The 26,059-nt window shown below is 39.4% G+C and overlaps 1 protein-coding gene and 1 long non-coding RNA gene across 15 annotated transcripts in view; one reads left to right on the forward strand and one right to left on the reverse strand.

Moving 5' to 3' along the window:
• Positions 1–26,059, forward strand: part of ESR1 (estrogen receptor 1) — a 204,434-nt gene that overhangs the window by 119,746 nt on the left and 58,629 nt on the right. For all 9 annotated transcript variants that reach the window (XM_080998372.1, XM_080998375.1, XM_080998374.1 and 6 more), the window contains 2 exons: positions 938–1,128; positions 20,025–20,141. In XM_080998372.1, the coding sequence (XP_080854498.1) occupies positions 938–1,128; positions 20,025–20,141 (308 nt within the window). The remainder of the gene's footprint in view (positions 1–937; positions 1,129–20,024; positions 20,142–26,059) is intronic.
• LOC308473130 overlaps positions 2,610–26,059 on the reverse strand; it is a 104,542-nt gene continuing 81,092 nt past the window's right edge. The window contains exons 2-4 of one of the 6 annotated variants that reach the window (XR_013983927.1): positions 6,762–6,899; positions 3,904–4,130; positions 2,610–3,441 (exon numbers count right to left, since the gene is read on the reverse strand). This is a non-coding gene — a long non-coding RNA (uncharacterized lncRNA). The other 5 variants (XR_013983928.1, XR_013983929.1, XR_013983930.1 and 2 more) reach the window with 5 other exon arrangements.

Genomic DNA, 26,059 nt, shown 5'->3' on the forward strand with positions numbered 1-26,059 from the left:
GGACGAAGATCCTGGTGGCCCTTCAACTTGTCACAATGGCTAGTGGTCAAAGATGATGGGAGCTGTAGTCAAACAGCATCAAGAGACCCACTAGTTCTCCACTTCTTCACTCTGATCCAGCAGAGCTGCTATTGTCCCCCAAGCATTCTGGTTTAGCTTAATCCTGGGAAGAATTGCTTTAAAATTTTGGAGAACAGTCAGTACATTTAGCCATCACAGTTCAATCTGAATCCACTGCTTTCTTTAAGGTTAATATTCTTCTACAGCTAAAACAGTTGCTGTAGAAAATCAACATATCAGTAAAAATATATTTTGGTGCAAAATGGCAAAAGTTGATAAAGTGCAATCCTTCTTGCTCTTTTTAGGAAACACAAGTTTTTAGGAAACACAAGCACAAAAAGTAGCTCTATGAAATAGCTGAGCTACCACTACCTGAGTGCCTAGCAGTGGTCCTACTTCTTGTAAACACTAGGATGCTGCCATACCATTTGCATCTGGGAAAGTCTTCCCATACCACATGTTGAAGCAGTCAGGCTACTTACTGCACTATTGAACATGTTATATCCAGCAAATAAAGAAGTAGTGCAGTGGGTAAAAGCAGGCTGCAACATGTGAATGTGGAGTACAGAAAGCTTTCCTTGAAGCAGCCAATTTGGCCGCAATGCTGTGACTCTGTAGGGAAGCAACAGCTAGATATTTCTGCAGCATCCTGGGGGAGGGAAAGTTGCTCCATACAGTTACCAAAGAGTTGCTCTGTTACATTTCTCAGGACAAGGTGCTGGCCTAATTTTTGAATTGGATGTCAACACCTAATGAATTTGATATTTTATCTTAAATAATTGCCAAACATTATTATCTTGGTAAATCAAACAGGTAATTATGAGATGTGTGACAACATCATCAAGGTCAATGAGCTCTTTCAATGTTCGTTTTACAGGCCAGGCTCAGATAACAGGCGTCATGGTGGCAGAGAGCGAATGGTCGGTGGCAACGAAAAGGGAAGCTTGTCCATGGAATCCACCAAGGAGACCCGCTACTGTGCAGTGTGCAATGACTATGCTTCAGGTTACCATTATGGCGTATGGTCCTGCGAGGGATGCAAAGCCTTCTTCAAGAGAAGTATTCAAGGTAATAACATTGTTGCTACTTAGCAAATACATGACTTGTTGTAATCAAATAATTATGCAATGTATCAGAGAAAAGACTGTACAGTGGACGCTTGAGTTGTGAATGTGATCCGTGCGGGAGGCACATTTGCAACCCGCAGTGCTGCATCTGTGCACGTGCGGGTTGCAATTCGGCGCTTCTGTGCATGTGCAAAGTGTGATTTAGCGCTTCTGTGCATGTGCGACCACCGAAACCCGGAAGTAACCCATTCTGGTACTTCCAGGTTTTGGCGCATCCGTAACCCAAAAAACCCGCAACCTGAAGCATCTGTAACCCGAGGTATGACTGTACCTGTAAAATTGTGAAAATAAGCTTTGTAAATTATAAGCTTGATAATGCTAAGCTACATTTCAGGAGCTAAATTGCATTTGAAGCCCAGAACAAAAATAAAGAAAAAAGTGGGGGTGGGGGTGGACACCCCCAGCATGTTCACCATCAGATGATTTTGATTTGTTTGGTACACATATGACATGCCTGCTGGATCTGGCCAATGGCCCATCTAGTCCGGAATCCAGTTCTCACAGTGGCCAGTTAGATGCCTGTGGGCAGCCCGTTTGGAGAGATCTCTTTTTGTTTTAGCCACCTTGAACAATTCGGTATCATCAGCAAACTAGGTTACCTCACTTCTTACTCCCAACTCTAAATAATTTAAAAGCAAGTTAAAAAGCACAGATTCCCATACTGAGCAGGGAACATCACTTTCTGCACCCGTCCATTGGGAGAACTGCCCATTTGTTGCTACTGTCTGCTAAGCTTATTCAGGAGTCTTTGGTGAGGTACTTGGTCAGAATCTTTTTGAAAGCCTAATTACAAAATGTCAAATGGATCACCTTTATCTATATGCTTGCTGAAACTTTCAAATAGATTACTGAGACAGGGCTTCCCCTTGCAGAAGACATGCTGGTTCTGCTTCAGGAAGACTTGTAGTTGATAATTTTATTTTACAATGCTTTCCAACAGTTTTCCTGGAACAGATGTTAAGCTGAGTGGCCTGTAGTTTCCAGGACCTCCCCACCCCCCACCTCAATTCCCATGTATTCAGCAGTGCTCCTTCATCACACTCTGCTTGGTTCAAGAACATTTTTCTGGCTATTGTGATAAAAACACACTTTTGTGATACAAAACAACAGGCACATACAAACAAGGAAAATTGAATGGAACCAAGACCCTGCTATAGTACTTTACAGTTCTGGAACCCACCCCTCTCAAAAAAATAAATAAATGCATACGCCTGGAAAACTATCTCTCATAAGATCTTACTACGGCTGTAGTAGAACTGTGCGTGTTTATAATTTATGCAGCATTCTTTAGGGTATGGAGTGCAATGTAGTTCTTATGTCATTTGTTCACACAACTATGTAATTTTGGGGAGTGTGGGGGAAGGACTGCCAAAATGAAGGACTAGTTGTAGGAGGCCTAGAGAATGATTGCAGAGTATATGGTTCATTTTCAATGGGCTTATTATCTACAAAGTCTTAAACACCTTGAACCTTGAGAATTATCCCAACTGAAAGTCACTATGACAAAGGCAGGTGCACAGAGAGACAGAGAGAGAGCCTTGGTGGTTGCTGAACAAATGTTAAGCTTTTTCTCACCAAACACTTACAATAATTGGGGTTAGGGACAAGTGAAATGTTATATTGTAAGCCACATTTTATCATTTCTGTATTTATTCAAAAGCATCTTCTGAGATTTCAGTGAAAGTATAGCAGGCATGGGAGAGAGGCTCCTTAACTGTTTCTGTCTTCTTCATCGAGCTGCTTTTCAACGTGCAAATGCAAGATGTGTCAGAAAAATAGCCAGAAGGCAAGGAACAGAGCTAAAAACTTGGATTCTCATTTAAGAGAATAAAATGTTGGAGGAAGAAATACATACATGTGTCTGCATGCAATATACAGACTGGCCCTTAAGGTCTGAACACAGTTCTATGGTGGTATATGTTAAGGAAGGAAAACCCTGTAGTGGCATGATTTTAAATGATTTCAAATCATTCTGCTGGCATTGTGTTAGCAAGTTAGTTGAAGTGATTGTTCAATCAGTGAGCAGGGGAGGGGAAAACATGCACATGCAAATCCAACTGGAAAATAGGTTCACCTGAGTGGGTCCATTCCCTTTTTAAATAAGGAGAGATGAACATGTGGGGGTGGAAGTCGACAGTAGAGAAAAGGTAAAGGCCCAAGGGCATAACAAGGTGCACCCACTCCTGACTCAACATCTGCAGGGGCTGCTGCCAAATCCTGGAGATAACGTAACATTTGACAGAACATATTTGTGCTGTAAAGAGAAGCGGCATAATTTAATTCTACTTTAGCTTGGGCAGCTCTTAGCATTATTACACTGGGGTTCTACATTGAGTCAAGTAAAAAAAACACTAGCTTACACTGGTGCAACTCAGAGCACACACAGAACATACAAAAGCCAATCAACCTTTTTCGGATCCCTTCAGTCAACTTTAAAGAGCACAGCTAAAAATACCACAAAAGAGCTTAAAGCATTTAATATTTAATAATCGGTGTTACAAAATACAGTTGCTTTTTGGTACAGTTTAGAAACTGCAAAGTATGAGCTCACTGCAACAGGTTCTCACATGTGGTAGCCTCAAGAATCCTGCTTGCTTGATATTGAGGAATCTTCTTCTGGATAAGCCCTATAAAATTGTTGACATCCGTCAGTCTCGGGCGACAATGGAAGAGTGCGTTTTTGGAGTGAAGTCAGACTGCTGAAGAGTTACAGCACCTGCTATGGCTGTAGAGACCAAAACGGGAGAGACATGTTTTGCTGCAGTTGAGCAGATGAAGTTGTGGTGCTGTTGCAGATGCACCATGGCGTTTCTTCTGTCTGTGCTCCTCCCAGCTGTCATTCCTCCTCTGGTCACAGCCTTCAGTATGCTACATTATGCTTGTTTGTATCTCCAGTGCATGCTCATGCTCATATATCACCATATGTACACATGTAAGTTGGGCCTGCAATAAAATATTTTAGAGTATTATCTCCCTAAGAGGAGTGGTCATTGTAAGTGCTGCTCAGATGTCTTTAGGGGCAGGTTCAATGAGTGCACCACTACTCTTGGCTCTCATTGAAATTACACGAGGGGAAACACCTGAGTAGGGCTTGTTTTACTATTTTCAGCAGACATGCTACAATTCTGCATCTTAGACTGCTCTCAACCATAGATTTGGAGTCATGTGTTTGCCTCTGTGTGGAGAACTGAGCAAGGCTGCACATCATGGCCTCACTCCTTATATTGCATATCACACCACTCCCAAAGAAGCTGCAATAATCAGGACAGTTGATCACATTGTGATCCTGACCACATGGAGTTCCTATTCGTGAGTAGTTGCTGACTTGTAGCTACCTCTTTGTAGATGGCCACATTCAGTGTGTGGGTGTTGAGTAGAGCAGGCATGTGCAAATAATGCAAATGTCTGCCTGATTTATTTATGTTTTTAAATCTCCATGTACCTCTCTCTGTGAGCTTAACCATCAGTATTTTGTAAATTTACAGGTTCCTGTCAGATAGTTTTATGGTTTTTGTGTGTGTATGTTTTATAACCTAACATTTAAGTACGCCTGAGTACCTAATATATGTAGAAAGCGCTATATTATTTTTGGATGATCCCATTTCACTTAGAAATTGATAGGCATTTGACCACTGAAGGTCACTAACAGAAGGAATTCTTTTTTTAAAAAAAAGTAAAAGTAAAAATCCAGGTGTTAGAAATTGTTAAGACAATACATGCCTGGTTCTGCCATGCTCCTCACAATAATATACACTGGTTTGATTCATCTTGAAGCTACAGACACAGTAGGAGTAGCCCTTGCACCTGCATGCTCTTCCACACTAATTAGAAATTAGGTTGAAGGTTCATTAACCGTCATTCTGATCTCCAAATATAAAAAAATTTAAACTAAAATGGAGAGAGAGGTATTCACCATTTACTGACAGTAAGTGCTTCAAAAGAGGTCAGTGACTTTTTCTGCTAGAAACTAAACCTCCTCTTATTCTAAGTTTGAGGGTTGGAATAAAGTGCTTGTTTGATTGATTGCTCTCTCTCTCTCTTTCTCTCTCTCCCCTCTCCGTGTGTTGTTTGTACAGTAGTTCACATGCTGTCTATTTGCAATGGCTTTTAAGTACACCTTGTTACTTACATTACTTCAGAATGCTTGAGATTAGTTGGTGTAGCAAACAGAGCTGTCAACATTTCCCTTTTTTAAAGGGGGAAAACCTGCTGTTCACTTCTATTGGCAGAGCTTGAGATGCAAGATTGATCTGCTCCTACCCAGCCTCACTTTGGATTGTTCTGCCCATCATGTTGATTTACTTTAGCCTCTAGTTCTACCAGACCAACACAAAACTCACACTCCTCCTTCCTATCTTTTTGTGAGGCTGCCATTCAGTCTTAGGTGCTGAAGTGGCTTCAGCTAGCCTTGTTGCTAGCCTCTCACAAACACAAAGGTATTACTAGACTTTCATAATCTTCCCCTGCCAGCAAATCTCCATGCTCTGCCGAGAAGCATCCTTATCCACGATCAGTGCTTAACTTGAGGATAAGATTATTTGTGTATTTTTTCACCCTTTTTGCTAATTATTGCTCTGGATAGCTAACTATACAACTTTTTTCTTAGTCTAAGAGCACCATTTCTGTTTCTCCTTACTCCACTGCATTTCTCTGAAGTGTGTTTGGCAGTGGCTTCAGTTGCTATCTCCATGGAGGAGCCTAGAACACAAAAGCACTCAAGTACTAGTTTATCACTCAGTTTAATCTCCTCTCCATAAAAGTTACTTAAGAGGGGAAAGGGGAAATATCATAAATATCATTTGAACAATAGCTCTTGACTACTGCTGATGTTGTTGTAGTATAAATAGTTATGTAGCTGTAGTTTCTCTCACTCTGAGCCACATGGAAAAATAAAATCGCATTTGCGGTTGGAGTGCACTGAGGAAAAAATACTTTCAAAACCTTACAGGATTTTGCAGCATGAAACTATCTATCTATCTATCTATTGCATTTTTTTGTCTCATGACATAAAAAAAAATTCACGTTGTCAAAACAAAAAGCTTTCTATTCTGTAATGACAATGAAGGAGCCCATTTTATGGTAAATTTTATATTCTGACTGGAACAGTAGACTTCAGCCATCTGCTGAAAAGGGGTACTATTTCAGCATGTTCTGTCTCAGAATGTATTTTTGTTGCCATTTTGTACATTAGATCCCAAAGATACTTAAACACATTTACCCTTCTTTTTGGATTGGATACAGATGTCCCAGTTCAGTGAACATAAAAATATTACGCACTTGGATCTGATTATAGAGCAGGAGATACAATAAGCCAACGCTTAGGAAGCCTAGGTTTGTCAGCTTTCTTGCATAACCTGCACAGCTGTCCAGCGTGCTAGAAAGCCAGCCTGGATCCACGCAACACCAACCACACCCTTTCCTCATTCAGCTTCTTCCCAGAGCCCTTAGGCAAGGAGAAGCCAATCTGTAGTTTTCCAGTTGTTGGACTACAACTCCCATCATCATTAACCATTGCCATGTGGCGGATGGGAGTTGCAGTCCAACATCGGTTGCCCATCCCTGCTGTTTTCTTACCTTGTCAGTCTGTGTTGCATGGGTGTGTGTGTGTAGTGCCTCAGTTAGGATCCAGTAGATGTGCCACCACTTCCTCATGCAGCTCTTTTCCCTGATTAGCTAATGAAGCCACACACAGTTTTCCAACTCCTGCTGTACCTAATGGTTGAACAAAGAACATCTTCAGCCCTGTCTTTCTGTGCTTGTTCATAATAGCAGATACACAGGATGAAACTTTGCAGCTAACCCAATAAATTCTTCCAGTATATTTTCTCATGCATCTGATAAACCTTTCTCATGCATCACTAATTCACTTGTCAGCCTGAATTTGTGTTGCCCATTCTACAAATCAACAACAACATTTTAAAAATCAAACAAATTAGAGAATAGCATATAGGATCAGTCACAGGTGACTCTAATAAGGGCTCATCCTTGCTGTCACTCAATTTGTATTTTTATAGTTTTAATTCCCCTGGATCTGAGAGCTTTTCTTGTTGTTCTGCAGCTGTGCCTTATGAAAACCCAATCTTCCCACTGAATTGGATCTTAGATGTGTGAAGGATTTGAAGAGAGCCATTTTTAAATAGTATACATTCTAGTCAATATAGGTTTTACTGATGCTAAACGTAAAGATCAATTTGTCAGTTATGAACTAGGAACATTTAAAGTTGGCTTTTTGGCTCCATACTGCACTATTAAACAGAAGAAGTATATTTTCACCAGCCAATTTCTTTGTCATCTCATGAATATAAGAGGATATATATTTATTAGAAATCCCCCTGTAGAATATTCTCCCAAGTATGTGTTCATAGGAATGCAGCCATAGATCCCATTGTAAATAAAATAGTCAAATTTAACTCCTTTTTTAATCAATGGAACATAAGCTAGCCCTGATTAACTTGCCCCATTGATTTCAATGGGGTCCAGCAGGAGTTAACTTTTTACTTAACACAATTTGTATACTAATTCTCAAAACCTCTAAGTGGTTTACATAAACATCTTCATCTCCTTTTCTTTAATCTTCATCTGCTTTTTCTTTTGAGCCCCATATCTTAATGGGATGATAATCTTTTTTGCCTGTCATTGACAACAGATGTATTTTTTAAAAGTATTCTGAAACTTAAGGAGAGAATTGCATACAATATTTGGGTTACTAATGGATTGCCATCTTGAATCCATTTGCTGTTGCAATCCTTTTTTTCCTTTTTGATGAAAAGCTGACCTTTCGATATTAAAAAAAAACCCATTTGTATGTTGGTGTCTGATAAGTTATTTGGCATATTTGGCATTCTCCCAAATTTTGTTTAAGATTCCTTTTGTTTTCCACATGGAATATATAGCAGTTAATAGAAGCTCAGTTTCCAGTGCATGTAGGTCATCAGTATTTTGTCAGTGTTATGTCCAAATCAGCCTCTTACACAGAGATGAAAGAACCCGACATGCAGCCACAACTTTGGTTGGCCAAGACCTGTTCAGCTTAAAATCAGTTGCTTCACCTGAGATTGAGCTGTGTGTACTGCTTATGACATTCCCATTTCTTGACCCAAGCCAAGAGTTCAGAATGCTCTGACCTAAGCAGAAGCCCACCCCAGGACTTATTGTAGGCAGGCAGGGGTGGGGGTGGGAATTCTAGAAGGAAGGAATATAAGTCTGCATGTAGCTATAAGAAGGAAGGAACTCTGAAGTAAGCCTACCAAGCATAGGCTGAGCCCAAATTCTTATTTTTAAGGGTCTCAGACCTCTGAACCCAGCATAGCCTACCTTCATACATTTTTGAGTTTGAATCGTTACAATTCTTATCTTTAGTTAATTTATGCTATCTTTAAGGCTTTTGCTAGCAAGTTTGCTTACTAGGGTCATGTTTTCATCTTGAAAACTGTTTGTGACATTTCAAGTCTTTCGATTGACGCAGATTAAATGATATCGCAACTTCTGAAAATGTAGTATAAATAACTGAAACAGCTACATTTTTGTGGAAATAATTACACTGATACGTCTCATAAGCCCTTCCATTAGAATAATCCCTTTCACTCAGAAGACATTGAACACAGAAGCTTTGACAGTTTCACACCAGACGTTCCACGAGACATTTTAATTAACAAATATATCATTGACAATTGCTGACTATGTTTGCATTTAATTTACAAGAGCTGATTGATATGCATGTCTGTTCACTCCCCTTCAATATTCAGTGGAAATAAGAAAATAGCTGACTTTGTTCTGAGAAGCACACTCAGTTACTTCTTATACCATCCATAATTTAACTTTTCATCACGCTTTCTAATACTGAACTAGGTTTTCTTGAGGCAAAAACAGGGGAAACAAGTTAGCTATGGGGAAACCCTGAGTCTTGCAGGAGTGTGTGTGTGTGTGTGTATACATCTTATTGATGCTTGTGACAGAACCTCAAGGATAGCCACATCCTCCTCAGGACCAGCTCTGTCTGGAAATCTCCTCCTGCTCTTCCGAGCTTGGAAGAACCCAGTGCTTTTTTCAGGGGGTACTTAAGGGTACACAGGACTGACACATTTTTTGTTTTTTGTTAAAGAGTTAAAGACTTACTGTAACCACTTCATGGTGAGTACCATCGCCTATTTTTCTAGAAATGTCCCTCAATAGCACCAAGCTTAAAGGCAAGGTAAAGTCTGCTTCCCCAGCAGCACTCAGACTCCTAGAACTTTTCAAATCATGAATGTATTCCCTTGCAATGCTGCCAGAAGATGGGCAGGCCAGGGAGCACACATACTATTGGCTCCCAGCAGGCCTAAGAGGACTCTGGCACTTGACATGTTATATAATGTGTTTGCCTTGGGTGACTTGGCAGAAAGGCAGTATAGAAACTCCAGAAATAAATGAATACATAAAATCATATTTTTTAAAAGGAAAATAAGTTCCTATAGTGAAGGCTCCAACCTGTAATAAAATAAGATCCCTGCTGGAAGAGGCCAAAGACCCATGCAGCCCAGCATCCTGACCTCACAAGCAAAACATGAGCACAGCAGCATGCTCCCCAAGGCAACACCTCCCCAAACCCCAGAAAATAAATGCCCATTGCTTCTTTTATCTCTTTACTAATACATCTGCTACAAACGTAATTCAAAATCCTTTGCAACCTTTGGTTGCAGGCCCCTACTTGTATTAGTTGAAACCTAAATACCAGGCTAATAAGTGCAATGTAAAATTTAAAGGGGAAAGTTTCAAAGGGCAATTATAGTGGGAGACAGGAATTCATTAACAAGTTTGATTGCATTTCCTATAGTTTATTTAAGAACTGTGTGTGTGTTCCTCATATTTTAAAGAGTAAGTTTCCTTCCATTTGGTTGTATATTGTATTAAGATGTGTTTAGTTCTGCAGCATGTTGTTGCTTACTTTTCGTCTTTGGTGCTCACCTTGTTAAATGCCGTGTTTCCTTGGGCTGGGCTGATTAAATAAAATATACTGATCTTTCTTTCTGCTAAGCAAGCATTTCTGGACAAATGCCTTAATCCAGCTGTTGTGGTTGTGCACATAAAGCCTCTAAAGAAAAGCCATTAGCACTCCCAGAAACTATTTGGAAGAAGTAAGGGTATTGGATTTTATCTCTATCCATGCCCTCTTCCTTGCAAAACACCTGATTTGTGTGATTACTGAAAGCATCCATAGCAGCTTTTTACATATTACTATTATTATTTACTTTATTAAATTTTGAATCATCTTCCACATAAGTCTCAAGCCAATTTACAGAAAAACAACTAGAAGTTGCTTTGAAAACAATAAAGATGGGTTTATAAACAATATAAAATAAACACCTAAGGCAAATGCATTTTTAAGCTAACTGAAAAAGGTTGTTGAAACAAATATGTTTTCAGTTGTTTTGGGAAAGTACAAATAGAATCCCAACAGAGATTCTGTTCCGAAAACAGGGCCTGCCACACTGGAAGTCTCTAAAATGCAACTGAGCATGCTCAAAAATGCAAGGTAGCATGGTCAGCTGCAGCAATGGAAGTATGTGCCCTTTTACTGCCCACAGTTGAAATCATACTTCACAGCACTAGAATACAAGGGAGGTCTAAATAGTGAACAAAGAATCAGACACTATGAATGTGTGATTTAACACCCAAAAGAGTTAGAAAGCCTGTGTCTAGAAATCACACATTTTTGTATGTTTTGAAAAATCTACATTGGAACTGAACTGAAGATACCCAGAGCTCCAAAGCAGAGAACATGCTCAGTTTCTCGCCCTCTAGTCAATACCACGACCCTGTCCATACTTGCTGTCAAAAGAAACATGAGCAGAAGTTATGGGGTCCCACTTCACTGATAAAATGTAGGTGCGTATAATGTGGCAGAAATATAAAAGGAAACTCCCAAACTAAGGCCCTCCAAGATGGCCAAAGGAAGGGTGAGATGTGTCCTTGTATTTCTACTTTTATTTGGGAAATATCTTTAGATATATCCTAGATCTAAAAACAGTGCATTCAATTTATTTGCAATTCGGACACCTACATCAAAGACAGATAGATATGGGATTAATTTACTACATTATTGTCCTCTGTATATCAACAATTACAACAGTTGCCACAGTAAGTTTGAAACCTCCCAGAAGTCAATCATTTGGACTCCAGTTTTGCAATACTATTCATGTTTCCTTAAAAATGAAATAATTCTGTTTCCCAGTTTGTTTATATTTAGAATTTTACAGCAATATCTAACACATGTTGAAATTATGATTATTACAAATGAATTATGCTGAGTCAAATGAAGTAAATCCAGGTTCTAGCATATCTAGCATAGTATTGGCATATATTTCATTTAATGATATATTTGTTCAGCAAAAAGCCAACTTGAGTGTTTATTTGGGGGATGTAAAAATTATTGTGAGTTTGTAAGTGGGATGAGGTCAGTCCTAAAGCTTCCATAATTTATTATTTGGTGTATGTAAAAGAATTTGGGTGTAAAGGTTGTTGTGAGTTTGAAAGCATGATGAAGTCGGTTATAAAGGTTCCATTATAATAAGTGCAAGTTATAATTATGCTTGTAGAGGCACAAGGTGAGAGAGAGCAATATAAAAGATTGGCTTGATGAAAAGAATTTAGTGAAGTGAGTGAATGAGAGAAAGCTCTGTTAGTTTATTTCAGCATAGCTGGAAGCTTTAAATTTATTAATTTTGCGTCGCTGTTATATTAAGGTTTGTTTTGGTTTGATTCCTATCCAAATCTGTACTAAAGCAGTATGGCTGGAGTAAAGCAGTATGCTCAGTTGGGACAGAGCACACAGAAGCTATGCATCATTGCCACCATTTGCTATAATCTGTTATGTTACTGTAAGAAGGGAATTAAAATGTTTCTTTTATAAAGGCATATGAGTACACAAAAGCTTCTAATAAAGCAGTGAGTCATTGAGAGGCGTTCCCCTGCCTCTTGCCGCTCCTGCAATGGAGAAGGGCATGAGGTTCTACAAGAAACGTTTTTCAAAGTTCCCTGCCCACCTGGTGGCAAAGCTGGACAAGGGATTGCCTCTCACCAACCCAGTGAGCGGGGAGGTATTCCACAGAGCTTTGCTGCTGGTCCCTTTCTGCCACTGGGGTGGGGGAGACCAGCGGAAAACCTGGGCAGTAGAACGTTGTGCCTCCCTGCTGCTGCTGAAGCCTCCCTTACCTGAATTGCTTCTGTGGTGGTAGGGCAGTGGGGACACTCGTGGGAGTGCCACCTCCTCAATTTCCACCACCTGAGGCAGTTGTCTCACCCTGCATCATGGATGGGCTGGCTCTGCTCTGAGAGAAGGAGGGGAAAACAGTCACACTTGCGTCAGAAGCCCCAGCTTAGATTCTTCCACTAAAACACAGCTCAGCTGATGGACAGTTGCATAGCTGCTGGCAATTCATATTTCCTCTCACCCTCCAATGCAAGTAGTTGAAAAGAAAATGTGATGTTATTGTGTTAGTATTTACACACACACACACACACACACACACACACACACACACTCTTTATTTGTTGCTGTTTGCATAGGATTTCACACGAGATGATGTTGTTCAACAGCGTTCACATATCTCTCCACAATATGTTGCCTGGGCCTGAGACCTAAGAGGTTTGCCTTTCAGAACAGAGTAACAAAGTTGTGCCCCCCAGTTGTTGTGGATTCCAGCCTCAGCCCAGATGGCAAATGGTAAAAGTGATGGGAGTTGTAGCCCAAAAACATATGGAGTTGGTCACCATGACTTAGATCTAAAAAGAGAAAGTTGTTCACACAACAGATCACTCTCATGTTCAACACCCCCCTGCAACCTCTTACACTCACAAAGCAACATCACCACTCTGGTTGGTCAAGAGCCCCTCCTTGATGTGTTATGTTGCGAGAGGCTGCAGTGGGAGAACGGAATTGTCAAGAATTGGGTGGCGGTGCACATGATGCTCCTGCTCACACAAGCTGCCTCTTCCCAGTTGTTCATGATTCTATCTCCCACTGACATGGCTCATATTATATGGGGAGATTTTTCGGGGGCCGAGAGGCTTCAGGTAGAAGGAAGGGGTAAGCAGCCCTCTCCTTGTGCAACCTTTCTTAGTGCAGATGTTGTACCCTCCAGTCTATCATAAGTTGAAAGCTGCCCTATGTTACTGGTTGACTTTATATAATAAATATAGTAAGTTAGTAAGAAAGCAAATAAGTGCACAGTGCAAAGTTCTGCAGAGTTCCATTGCACAATGATACCTCATGTAACCTTTGCCATTAATTACATTTCTGCAAGCGTCTTTATTCATGATGCTTACATTGTTTTAATTAAAACTCTAATGCAGGGGAGCCTAATCCCCAGTTTGGGGGCCTTATCTTTCACTACCCCAGCAGCAATATTTTTGGGTTGTATAAAACACCACCAATTCTGGTGGCAGTGACAAAAAGAAAAGAAAAAAGCTGATAGAATGCTAGGGTGATTTGAGGGCAACACGCTGATGGGGGTGCAAATGAGCCCCAGAATGATAATTTGATGGGGGGGGTAATGATGAAAAGGGAGTAGGGTATAACTCCCTCCCATAGCTCATCTGCACAAATCAGCTGAGGAGAGCAGACTGTGACTTTGTTTATGTCTGTCCGCAAGTCTTCCTGTATGTATGTGTATGCAAGAGTGTGGGGCGGCCACATCTACTTTTGGCCACATCCACCACTGGTCAAGTCCCTGGACACTCCTAGAAGGGTTGGCCAAGGGTGAATCTTACCCTCAAGCCAAAACAGTCTAGCCAGTGTCAGTGCAGTACATGCAAATATCCATTAATTTCATTCTTGGGGTATCAGCTATTTCTCTGCGAACCTTTTATAGATGATGCTGTATTTTAGGCATTTCTGCCCATTTTTTTGCATGCAGGATATTTGATAGTGGTGGTATCAAATGTATCACTTGCAGTTTTTAGAAAAAGCAAATACTTTTTCCACATGGCTCTGCAGCTACATAACTTATTTTTTCATCCTGAAAGATGTGTTCCCCAAAATGCTCATTGTCTCATGGGTGATAACAGGGAGATGGTGGTGAGTGATTGATTTTGTTTTTTATTCTAGTACAGCTGTTGGTTTGATCACATGCCAAGCACTAAAAAACAATTGTGATTTATCAGATGGAGAGAGTAAGGGAAGATAGCATAGCTGTATGCCACACTTTTCATAGATTGGAATCTGCACAGTTGATCAGTTCAGCCATTTGGCGGGGGTGTAGGAATAGGATGTCATGTGTAAGTGTCATCTGGAAAAGGAATACTCCCTTTTTATTATCTGTCTGAAATGGGAAAAGATATACAATGAGGGAACAAAAGAATCATAAGACTCTTAATGGATCTCTCTGGAAAGATTATATACCTAAATCTAAATATCTACATTTTTTAAAAAAAACGAATTGGCGTTATTGCTGATACCACAGAACAGGCTACCTCAACCTCGGCCCTCCAGATGGGACTACAATTCCCATCATCCCTGACCACTGGTCTTGCTAGCTAGGGATCATGGGCGTTGTAGGCCAAAAACATATGGAGGGCCAAGGTTGAGAAAGCCTGCTACAGAACATAAAGTTGATGAAATCAAAGCAGATTGTGAAGAATTCAGAAATACCTCTCCAAGCTGAAAGGGCAACAAATGGCAAATGATATTCAGTGAAAGTAAATGTAAATTGGTACACATCTCATATGTGGTGTGAAATACTGATTATGATCTAGAAAAGTGATATTGGGGCAAGGACTGGACAAAAATACTGTTGCACGCCCCCTCAGTCTCCAAGTGGTATGAGATTCTGGGAGTTCCAGGCACTTACCCAGGGTTCATATTTCTTTTTGGAAATGAGGCATAGTGGAGACTGTGATGTCTTTATGATAATATGGTTTATTTACATATATACCTATGCACATATATACACATATCTACAACCTGAACCTGTGATGGAGAGGTTCACAGCATCTGACCCCAACTAGGGTCTTGTTTCTCCCTTAGCCATGCCCTTGGATGCAAACAAAACTAAAACTTTGTGATATTTTCTCCAGCTTGTTGCTTTACTTTTAGGTCACTTCACTGCAAACTCTCAACTCTAACCTCAGTCTTTGTTGTTCTAACTATCTCTGAGTTGAGAGAGGGACTCTATGCATTCATCATCTTGCACAAAGCCCCCTTTCCTTTGTTCTCTTAATGGCCCATCACCCAGGCTATCACCTCAACCCAGGAAGCTCGACTGGCTTATATTTCAACACTTGCTGGATCCAGGGGTTAGAAGGATCTTGCTTCCTTCCTTCCCACCCCTCCAAGCTCATAACACCACAGTCAAAATAACTGGAGACTCATGAGTGTTAGGAGACAGTGAATTCTATTGATGGAACTAGGAATACAATATGTCATAACAGATGAAAACATATGTGAAATAAATTACAATAAAAACACATGTGAGATGGACTCATTGTAGCAAAAACAAAAAACCCTCAGAATGAACTGAAAATGTAGAATTCCCTTTTGAAACTGAATCTTAGATGGTGTATTGTTGATGAGATCCCCGGATTATATCTTGTTTCATTACTTCATGAAATCCACTTAGAAATGAGGACTTTCTAATGGTTGGCAGATGAAAATAACCCTCTGGTTTCCTATGTATTTCTTCCAAAATGTGTTGTCTTGCGAGAAGCATGAATACATATGGTGTATTTCATATACATGGAATGAAATGCTTCCTACTTCCTTCCAGCCGCCCCTGGCATCAGAAATGACAAATTTCATATGGATAGGACAGCCCCCACCCTCATTTTAGAGACAATGTAGTAGAGAGAACTACTAGTTTTGGTGCCTTTAAACAGGTAGTAGACACATTCATGAAAGATAGTCCAATCAGTCAATATTATCTATGATACTTGCACTGAAACTCCATTGCAGGAGGCAATATACATTTGACTACTTCGTCTGATCCAGCAAGGCAATTATTAAATTGTTGTGACCATGTGATAATAGACTTGCCCAGCCTCCAGATAGGATGTAAATGGAGAGTAAGGCTTAGAAGAGTGATTGAAGTCAGCTTTGTCAGAATTGCCAAGACTTATCTACTGAGATACAAATGCACTAGGTCTGTAATTCTAAACACACGCTTACTGCACAGTAAGTCCCCTTGAGCTCAGTGGGACTTACCGTACTTCTGAGTAAATATGCTTGGTATGTCAACTTTAGGCACCCCAAATTATTTTAAATTATTTATATAAGCCATAGCTCTGGTCAGTATCATTTGCTTGTCAATTTTGGGTGGTGTACAACCTTCACTCATACAATGTTAACCCTGACATGTTCTGCTTTTCATAATATAAGATAAAATACTTACAGTATTACTCTTTATTGCGACTTTGTTCCATATTTATTTTGATAGAAACTTTTTTGTTTTGCTTTGGATTTCAGGGAGGGGGTGTCCCCACTCATCTCCATAAACAGTAAATATTTACTATTAGTATTTTATTATTTTGAGTTTTGAGTAAACTGCCCAAAGCTAGTTGTTAATGAGTATTCACTTAATCTTTAATCCTAACCCACTTCACTGGAAGTAAGCCCCATTGAATTCAGAAGAGCTTACTACTGAGTGGGTGTTTGGTTGTACATTTTGTCTACTGTGTCTCTTATTTAGCAATGGCAATTAAGTTTAGCAACTTAATACTTAAAGAAAAAACTTTATACAACAAAGCCATGTACAGTGGTACCTCGGGTTACTGATGCTTCAGGTTACAAACTCCGCTAACCCAGAAATAGTAGCTCGGGTTAAGAACTTTGCTTCAGGATGAGAACAGAAATTGTGCTCTGGAGGCGCGGTGGCAGAGGGAGGCCCCATTAGCTAAAGTGGTGCTTCAGGTTAAGAACAGTTTCAGGTTAAGAACGGACTTCCAGAACGAATTAAAATAAAAAAAATCCTTCCAGTAGCACCTTTAAGACCAACTAAGGTGCTACTGGAAGGATTTTTTTTATTTTGACTATGGCAGACCAACACGGCTACCTATCTGTAACTAGAACGAATTAAGTTCTTAACCCGAGATACCACTGTAATAGCTTTTGGCCAGTATGAGCAGCAGAATATATTTACTGGTCACATAGAATAAAGCTTTAGCTTAAAGTCAGGAGCTTTCCTTTCGTTTGTAGCTGTGCTTTGATTACTACGACTTCTCATCTCAAATCAATCTGTCTCAGCTATCCTGTTCTGTTCAATCACATTTAAGGTCATGTATTTGTGTCTTTGACATCCTGCAGAATTGTATAACAAATCTGATGCTGGACATAAGACTAGACATATGATAGCTCTAAGTCCTTTATGTGGAAACGAGGTTTTATTGTGACCAGTGGGATTTATTTCTGTAATCTAGAGTTTCATGTACACAGGAAATTCTGATTATGAGAAAAAGTGCTTTAGACATACTCCGACATTTCCTAATCTATACAGTGGTTGTTACCTTATGAAAGTGAATAGAAGCATGTGTGTTGCAGAGGATGTGACTCCAGTCCCTGGGTTTTAGGTATTTTATGATTAAAGGTAAAGGGACCCCTGACCATTAGGTCCAGTCGTGGCCAACTCTGGGGTTGCGGCGCTCATCTCGCTTTATTGGCCGAGGGAGCCGGCATACAGCTTCCGGGTCATGTGGCCAGCATGACTAAGCCACTTGTGGCGAACCAGAGCAGCGCACGGAAACGCCGTTTACCTTCCCGCCGGAGCAGTACCTATTTATCTACTTTCACTTCATGCTTTCGAACTGCTAGGTTGGCAGGAGCAGGGACCGAGCAACGGGAGCTTTGATTGCGGAGATTCGGTCCGCTGACCTTCTGATCGGCAGGCCCTAGGCTCTGTGGTTTAACCCACAGTGCCACCCGTGTCCCTGTTTTATGATTGGTAATTCTTATTTTAAAAATTTTCAACCGCCTTGGGTGCCTTGGCAAAAAGTTGGTATGTAAATCCAATAAATAAATATATCTGTTAGGAAGAATAAGTATTATATAATAACTGGAGTAGTAATCTGTGACATTCTTACTGTAAACAATTATATAGGTAAAAGTACCAGAGATCAGGGCCAAGTCAGATGAGGCATTTGCCTCTGGTAGCAGATTTAAACCTGAGGAGCGTGCCTCGTGCCACCCTCCTCCACTGCATCCCACACTGATTGCAGTGGCAGTGGTGGCAGTAGAGCAGAGCAGGAGGCGGCTGTGGTGTGCTCCTTGGGCCTGGATCTGCTTCCTGAAGCAACTGCCCCTCTCTGGCCTCCTTTTCACTTTTCTTTTCCTGGGGTGTCGCCATGTGGGAAGCAGGGTAGCGAGTGGAGGGGGCGGCAGTGATTCGGGCTGGGGGGGGTGTGCCTCAAGCGACAAGTGTATTATTTTGCTGCCTCATTTAGTCCATTGTTCCTCTGATGCTTCTGTAGCGTGTTTAACCTGTGTGGCTACAAGAGGAAAACCCACAAATTCCTCCACGTGGGGACTATAGAATTGCTCCCCAAACTTTGTTTATGATAGTATGTGGCTTATGAATTGGTAGTGAAATTTAGTGACTGCTGCAATTTTAAATTAATTATACCACAAAAAGTCATGCTCAGAGTAGACCCACTGAAATTAATGGATTTAAGTTGCAGCAAAGTCATAGGATATCATCCAATGTTACTAAAACAGTAGGTGATATCCAACTAAGTCACACTCAAAATAGACCCAGTGGTTTCAGCTGTCTACTGTAAGTATGACAAACACAGAATACATAGTCTTTATTTTCTATGGACTCTAATGTAGTTAATATATTTTGATACACTACAGACTGAAGAAGTAAAATGTCAAGACATTTCTAATTCCTTAGGTGACTAGTTTATAAATAAAATAAATTATAATTCTGAACAATACTTTTTTTAGGTGTTACGTGGTCTGTCACTAAATTACATAGTGTATTCTGCTTAAGAGGAGGAATTTTATTTATTTTGTTTATTTAGTACAAGTCAACAGACTTGCTCTTGGTATAATCTGATAGTAGCTTCTTAAAAAAACACACACTTTACCTTTGCTAACATATAATGAATGATAGAGGACTAGGTCTGATGAGACCAAGGCCTCCAACAAGCTCACTTTCAGATCCCTGACCTGAATGAAGAACAAACAGTTCTGTCATAAAATTGTTTCATTGTGTGCTGTACCTTGTCCTGTTTAGCTGTAGAAGGAGGACTGGCTAGTATTTTCAATCCACATCAAGGCTTCAGTACCATAGGATTTTTGTTTTTATTTCAAATAGGAAATACAAAATTCTCAAGGGAACACTAATACACATCCAGTATACACATGATGAAAGCTATACTCCTTTGTCAGATCAAGAAGTAGGTCAAGAGCAAGTGACAGGAGTTTATTTTATGTATTTCTCTGATGCATATCTACTTTGCTTTTCAGGACACGCCACCTTACAGAAAAATATAAAAATATATAAAAACTCAAAAGACAGCACTACTGTAAAATAAGATTTCAAATATAAAAATCAGCAGCAGTTTCATTTCCCCCCAACACAATTTGATACAAAATACTGTCCGCCGCAGTTAAATGTTTTTCCAGCATGACAAATTAATTAAACATAGACTGGGTTTTTTTAAATAGAAATGTTTTCAACTTCAAAGCAATGATAAGGTCTTCTGTGGGGAGAGAAATGTGGGGCCACCATTGAAAAGGTAATGTCCCTCATGCCAACCAATCAGCAAGAAATGTAAAGTAAAACATTATAGAAGCTTATGAAAGCATTGTGTTTTAGGGGTACCTGTGAAAATTGTCACTTTAATGTCATTTCCCTATGATTTTTACAGGTCACAATGATTACATGTGTCCTGCTACTAACCAGTGCACTATTGACAAGAACAGGAGGAAAAGTTGCCAGGCTTGTAGGCTCCGAAAATGTTATGAAGTTGGAATGATGAAAGGTGGTATGTATCCAACCATGTACAAATGTTTCTTAATTAATTCATCTCCATTGTATAATACACAGTTCTTAAGGAGAGTGGCAATTAATTTTATGAAATTGAAGTTTTAAAGAGAAAACAAAGGACTAGGATTTTAGAATTCATTTACTTCTATAAATCATGGTCAAGACTACTAATGAATTTTATGTTATCCTGTAATATCCTAGACAGGAACTGAAGTGCAAGAAGCAGACAAATCTTAGTTTCTCAATTTTAAGTTTGCACTTAAAAAAAGTAATCACAACAATTAATTAGCCTGTTAGTGTACATTTCTTCTAGTATACACATTCTTATGCAATCTTACCTAATGTATTTATTTTTCAATGAATATTCCTAATAGCAATGCATGTTTTTGTGTTATTTTCACTAATATATGAATTAATATGCATTTGCCCCCTTAAAATCCACATGGAGGGGGGCGGATCTGCATCGCAAAATTTAGAGGTTGTGCATTGTTTCAGGAAGAGCAAAATAGGAAGTTTTATATTGAAATGTGATTGGAACTAAATTTATTCCGCAATTCTGTACTGAAGGCTGCAATCCACTTTTAGATGGACAAGTGTTCTTGATCAAAAGCAGTTTTAAAAGAATAGTCATGAATGAAATGGAAATTAGTATGGACTTCTGGCCAGTTCATACAATCCTTTGAATTTTAGTTGAACTGTGGCACATAGCAGCTGGCTACTTGTATTGAATGCAAATTTGTTTGTGTTCAGAAACAATTGAGTTGACTGAATAATCAACTGCTGAGCTGCAACATGTCCGTTCTGACAAAAAATGGGTCATTAGGGGAGTAAAATACTAAGCACATTATTTTACAGTACATAATGAGGTGATTACAGTAAACCAGTTCACTGATTTTTTCAATCAATCAACTTGGAAAACACAGGAATGAGCTAATGAGTAGTACCTGCTTATCTGCAACATATTGCAATATATGTTGTAGGTATTTCTCATCCATATGTTGTTTCATTTGCATATTTAATAAAATATCACACAGTAAAAATTATATATATATTTGCAACAACATTTCCATTATGGCTGGTTGCCAGACTATATTATACGAATGATCAATATTCATTAATTGGAAGGCAAGGTTTTCCAGGTTCTGGCTAGTACTATTCTAGGTGCTGTTAATAAATAGGTTAGTACTTAGTTGGTCAATATATAAACTACATAAATTAAGTAAGCCTTACTTAGCCTTAGCCTTTCCTTGCTTCTATTTCACAGTATTATTTTTTTTGTATTTTTGTAACATTTCCCCCTAAAAGGATGCACCTAATAGCAAAACATCACACAGAGCCATCCTAACTGGGGGTGTGAGGAGTGCAGTAGAGGGTGACCCACTATTTCTAAAGCTCTACCACCTTACACCAGCCAGGGCAGGAGGTGGGAGGGAAACTTTGTTAGAAAATAAAATAAATTTCTAAGACATTCCTTTTAGAGAGTTTGGCTAGTCTTCATTGATTAGCTGTTGCTTCATAATGATTATATTGATGCAAATGTGAAGAATTTTACTCCCCTCTGTTCTACTTCAGTACAGTTTACTGACATATCGGACCTCCTCTTGATCTTGCTGCTTGTTTTCAATTATACTCTGATGACAATTTATTATACGCCAAAGGAAAAGCAGATGATTATTAAAGGAATTCTCAGAACCAAAGAGGAAATAATTTTTTAATGCATCATCTGGAATCATTCCAAGAATTCTAATTTGCCTTGCAATTATCTTGAATGCAACGTTATACTGTACTAAAAATAGTACTTGGTGAATGAGGAAGAAAAATACTCAAGCTGTAGGAAACTATTTGTTTTGTATCTGAAGTGAATGTCTATAATATTTTCAAAACATACTGTCCTGTACCAACGTAAAAATGTACAGTTATTAGTACTTGTGTATTTAAAGAACCAATTAACTAAAAGGACACTGCCAAAATACTTATAGTTCAGAAGTCTTTTCATGCTCTGTAAATACAAAGAGTGTGCTGGTTGTTTAAACATACATCATAATACTGCCTGTATCCTATTACTACACCAGAAGTGCTATTTACACCTAACACACACCAAATATGCAGCTGGATGATAAATCACACCTATCCTTTCTGCTCCTAATTATGTCATTGCTGTCCTCACCCTGCTTGACTCAAGCTACTCTTTTCAAATCAGAACAGCAGACTAGCTCAACATTTGTTAGGTATTAAAAGAGCTTTGGAAGGGCCATACCTCAGTGCTATTATAAAGATTGCCCAGATGGATAGTCCAGTTCTTCTGTTCATCTTATAACATTGCAGAGAGACCATGCTTCTTGGATATGAAGGCTCACTTGGGATTTGTGAATGTAGTATATGTGCAAAGCAGCGATATAACAAGGACAACCATGTTCAACAATATGTATTGGGCAGCAAGAGGCAAGCAGATGCTGGCATGTAATGGATTATTTTTTCGTCACAGTCTTTTTTTTTTTTTTTAAAAGATATTTATTGAAATTTTCAATGTGTTACAAAAAATAAAAAATAAAATAGAAGCAGAAGAAAGTACAAATAAAAATAGTTGACAAAGTAGAAAAAAAAACCCCTTCCCACCATATGAGTAAAAATTCAAAATAAAGAAAAAAAAGTGACAGAAAAAAAGAAAAATACAAAAATACATCACAAACCGTTAAAAACATTTAAAAACAAATTCATTATTTTCAAATCCTTAACTGTCATTGCCTTCTTTCTTAGACCTCCTCCTCCTCCCTTTCTTTGTATCCTAGTTATTAATTATCCCAGCAAATCCTTTCCATGTTTCATAATATTCTGTCATTACATTACCCTAAACTGTTTTAATCTTATCTTTCTATAAAATAAACCTTAAAGCTTAAAACTTAAATCTTATCCTTACCAACTTCTCATAACCATAATATTCTTTCATAATTCTTTAAACATCTTTGCTAAAGCCAAGTAATTTCATTCCAACATTTTTCTAACATTCATCAATTTTATAAAACAGTTCTAATGGTAGAGAAAAGAGATACAAACAAATCCAATCTTCATCCAACATCCCTTCCTCCTGGTTCCGGGTTTTGTCAGTCCTTATTATCCCGTCGATCTAGCCCATTAACCTGGCAACCTTATATCCGAGGCCCTCAAGTCTCTTCCATGTCCCTTCCGCAACTCTTTTTCATATTTGTAACTGTATTTTCCCTTGTCTCCTGCTCGTGGTAACTCCAGCTTGACAATGTTCTTAACCCTTCTCGACAGATCAGCCCCTTTTCCATATTCAACACTGAATTCCATATAGTAATTAAAAGCATGTTTCAAAGACCCTCCAAAATTAAGAGCCCCCACAAACCCAAACATCTCACGGCCCATTGCCATATTTGAAAAGTCCAAACGTCCCAGCATAGGGGGGTCAATCCAGCCCCCCATTTCCAAGCCAAACCAAACTTTTCCTTTCCAAATCTGGCTTTTTCCAAGTTCATTTGTCAAATCCGAAAACTCATATTCCTGTTGGGCCTGTTCTATCAAGACACACTCCTGATTTAATTCCTGAGTGGGCTCCACATATTTTCCCACTGTCTGTTCAAAATTTCCCACTGCCTGTTCAAAATTTCTAGTCGAAGTCGCCATCCAATTCACCTTCTTGTGTAATTGTTCCAGTAGGGCATTTGTTTTATAGAGAGCACACAACAAAGCTTCTGAATACATTGTCCTGCAAGGTCAGATGCCCGTTCCCACGGTTGTAATCTGTAACAGCTGCCGGCTCCCTGGAGTTGGTTACAGTTTCACAGACTCCCTCTAGTGGGAAAACTTCTATTTGTTCTTGCAACAAAGTTTCCCTTTTTGAGATACTTTGTCAATATATATTCCTTTAAAATGCGAAGGTGAACAGTGGAATCACTATGTTTCTCTTCTTTTAACTATCTGTCAAAAACACTTGTCTTTGGTCAATGAACTTCAAACGTCAGTCCTGACACCCCGCTCCAGGATCAGGACGGAGGAAAGTCACTTTACTTTAAAGTCACTTTAAACAGTCCAAAAAGATCCCCCCCCCTCCTGCTGTCAAAGGGGGGTTCCACAATTTTAAATGGTGAAATCCAATCCTTTAAAGACGATTTTCTGAGCTCTAGTTTAAATTGTCTTTGCTTTATTCTGTTTACAAAGGAACGGAAGGCTGACTTCCTGTTTAGACTTTCCCGTTCCGTACCAAATTAGAGTATGTTTTTAAAATCCAATTCTTTTCTGCTCGTTAGTCCTTATTTGATGTCCAATTGTTCAAAGTCTAAGTACTCACGGGTGCTTATTTTAAAGTCCAAATTGTCCCAGGAAAAAGGCAGCGCTCTCCGGCAACGGCTATGCGGCTTCGCTCCACGGAAATAGCAGTTGACTCACAGCACTGCGCCACTTCCCCCTCTTCACTTCGGAGCCCGTTAGTGGGTTCCTTAGCGGGTTGGGGGGGCGCTAATGGTGCCCGCCGAGTCCCATGGTCACAGGCTTCATCCGCCTGTGATTTTTTAAAAGGGTCCCCGCTTCGCCATAGCGGAGAAGACCCGTTTCCCGCGGAGCTAGTCCCTCCAGTTCAGAGGGAGTCCGCCATTGCCGGTGGCGCCACCCCGGAAGTCTCTTTCGTCACAGTCTTTTTACACCTTAACTTCCAAAATAAATTGAGCACCCTTATGTCTTGTACATGAAGCACATACTTGTGCATGAAGGCGACACTGAAGTTGCTCACCTGCTGATGTCCATTGGGTGACATTGTGCAGTCAAATAGCCAACCCATCTTCAAAGTGGTTGTTCAACAGGAGTTAATTTCATTCCCCCCCCCCAACACATATATCCCACCTTTCTATGGAAGGTGGTTTACAAATAAAAATATAAATAACAAAATTCAAATAAAAAAATTCCTTCCAGTAGCACCTTAAAGACCAACTAAGTTAGTTCTTGGTATGAGCTTTCGTGTGCAAGCACACTTCTTCAGATACCAATTCAAATAAGCAGCAATAAGGTGCTCTAAGGGAAGCCGATGAGGAACCTAGTGGTAGATTGGAATAGTCACTTCTGCTCTTCTTGCATTGTTCCAAGAAAAAAAAAAGATAGATCAAGGGATGTTCCTCCCGGTTAGCCAGGAAAAAACAGATCTGTGCAGGCAAAAAAGATATGCTTGATTGTGATGGGTTGGAGGGAGGAGCAGCACACAGTTTCTGGCAAACAATGTATTCTTATATTTATGTTTCCACACAAATAGAACATATCCATTTATGTTCCATCATTGAACAAATCATCACAAACAGAAAATCCTTTTTCATATCCTGTTGGGATCTCATAATTTTTGGCAACATGTAAATTTCAAATACAGTGGTACCTTGGTTTGCATACATTTTGGATTACAAACCTGGAAGTGCGTGTCCTGGTTTGCAACCTTTTTTTTTTTTATAAACCATTTTTTTGGGATTATGAACAAAGATTTTTTGGAGGCCCCATTGGCGAAAATGTGCCTTGGGTTACAACCTGTTTTGGTTTACAAACGGACCTCCGGAACAGATTATGATTGTAAACCAAGGTACCACTGTACAGTATTGCTTGTAATAAGATTATGCCACATGGGCAATTCCAGTTAACATTGGCAGGAACAAATAGTGACATTTAATCTCTAGTACAAGGAAGTAAAGAGAAAGTGCTATTTTGATTTGTTAAAGTATGTGATGAGTCATATAGCGTGTGTGTGTTGTTTCACAGCCTTTAGCAGAGCCTTGTAAAGTGATCCTTAAAAGATTAGTTTTCTCTAGTCTTGATAAGCAGCTGATTCTTGTCCAAGAATTCTGCTACTCAGCATCAGTTTTGTTTTGTGCCTTCACTTCTGAATAAGGACCACAAATTATGAATTAATTTCTTGCTGTTTTT

Source organism: Podarcis pityusensis, assembly GCF_964106645.2.
Source record: "Podarcis pityusensis genome assembly, chromosome: 3".
Classification (NCBI taxonomy): domain Eukaryota; kingdom Metazoa; phylum Chordata; class Lepidosauria; order Squamata; family Lacertidae; genus Podarcis; species Podarcis pityusensis.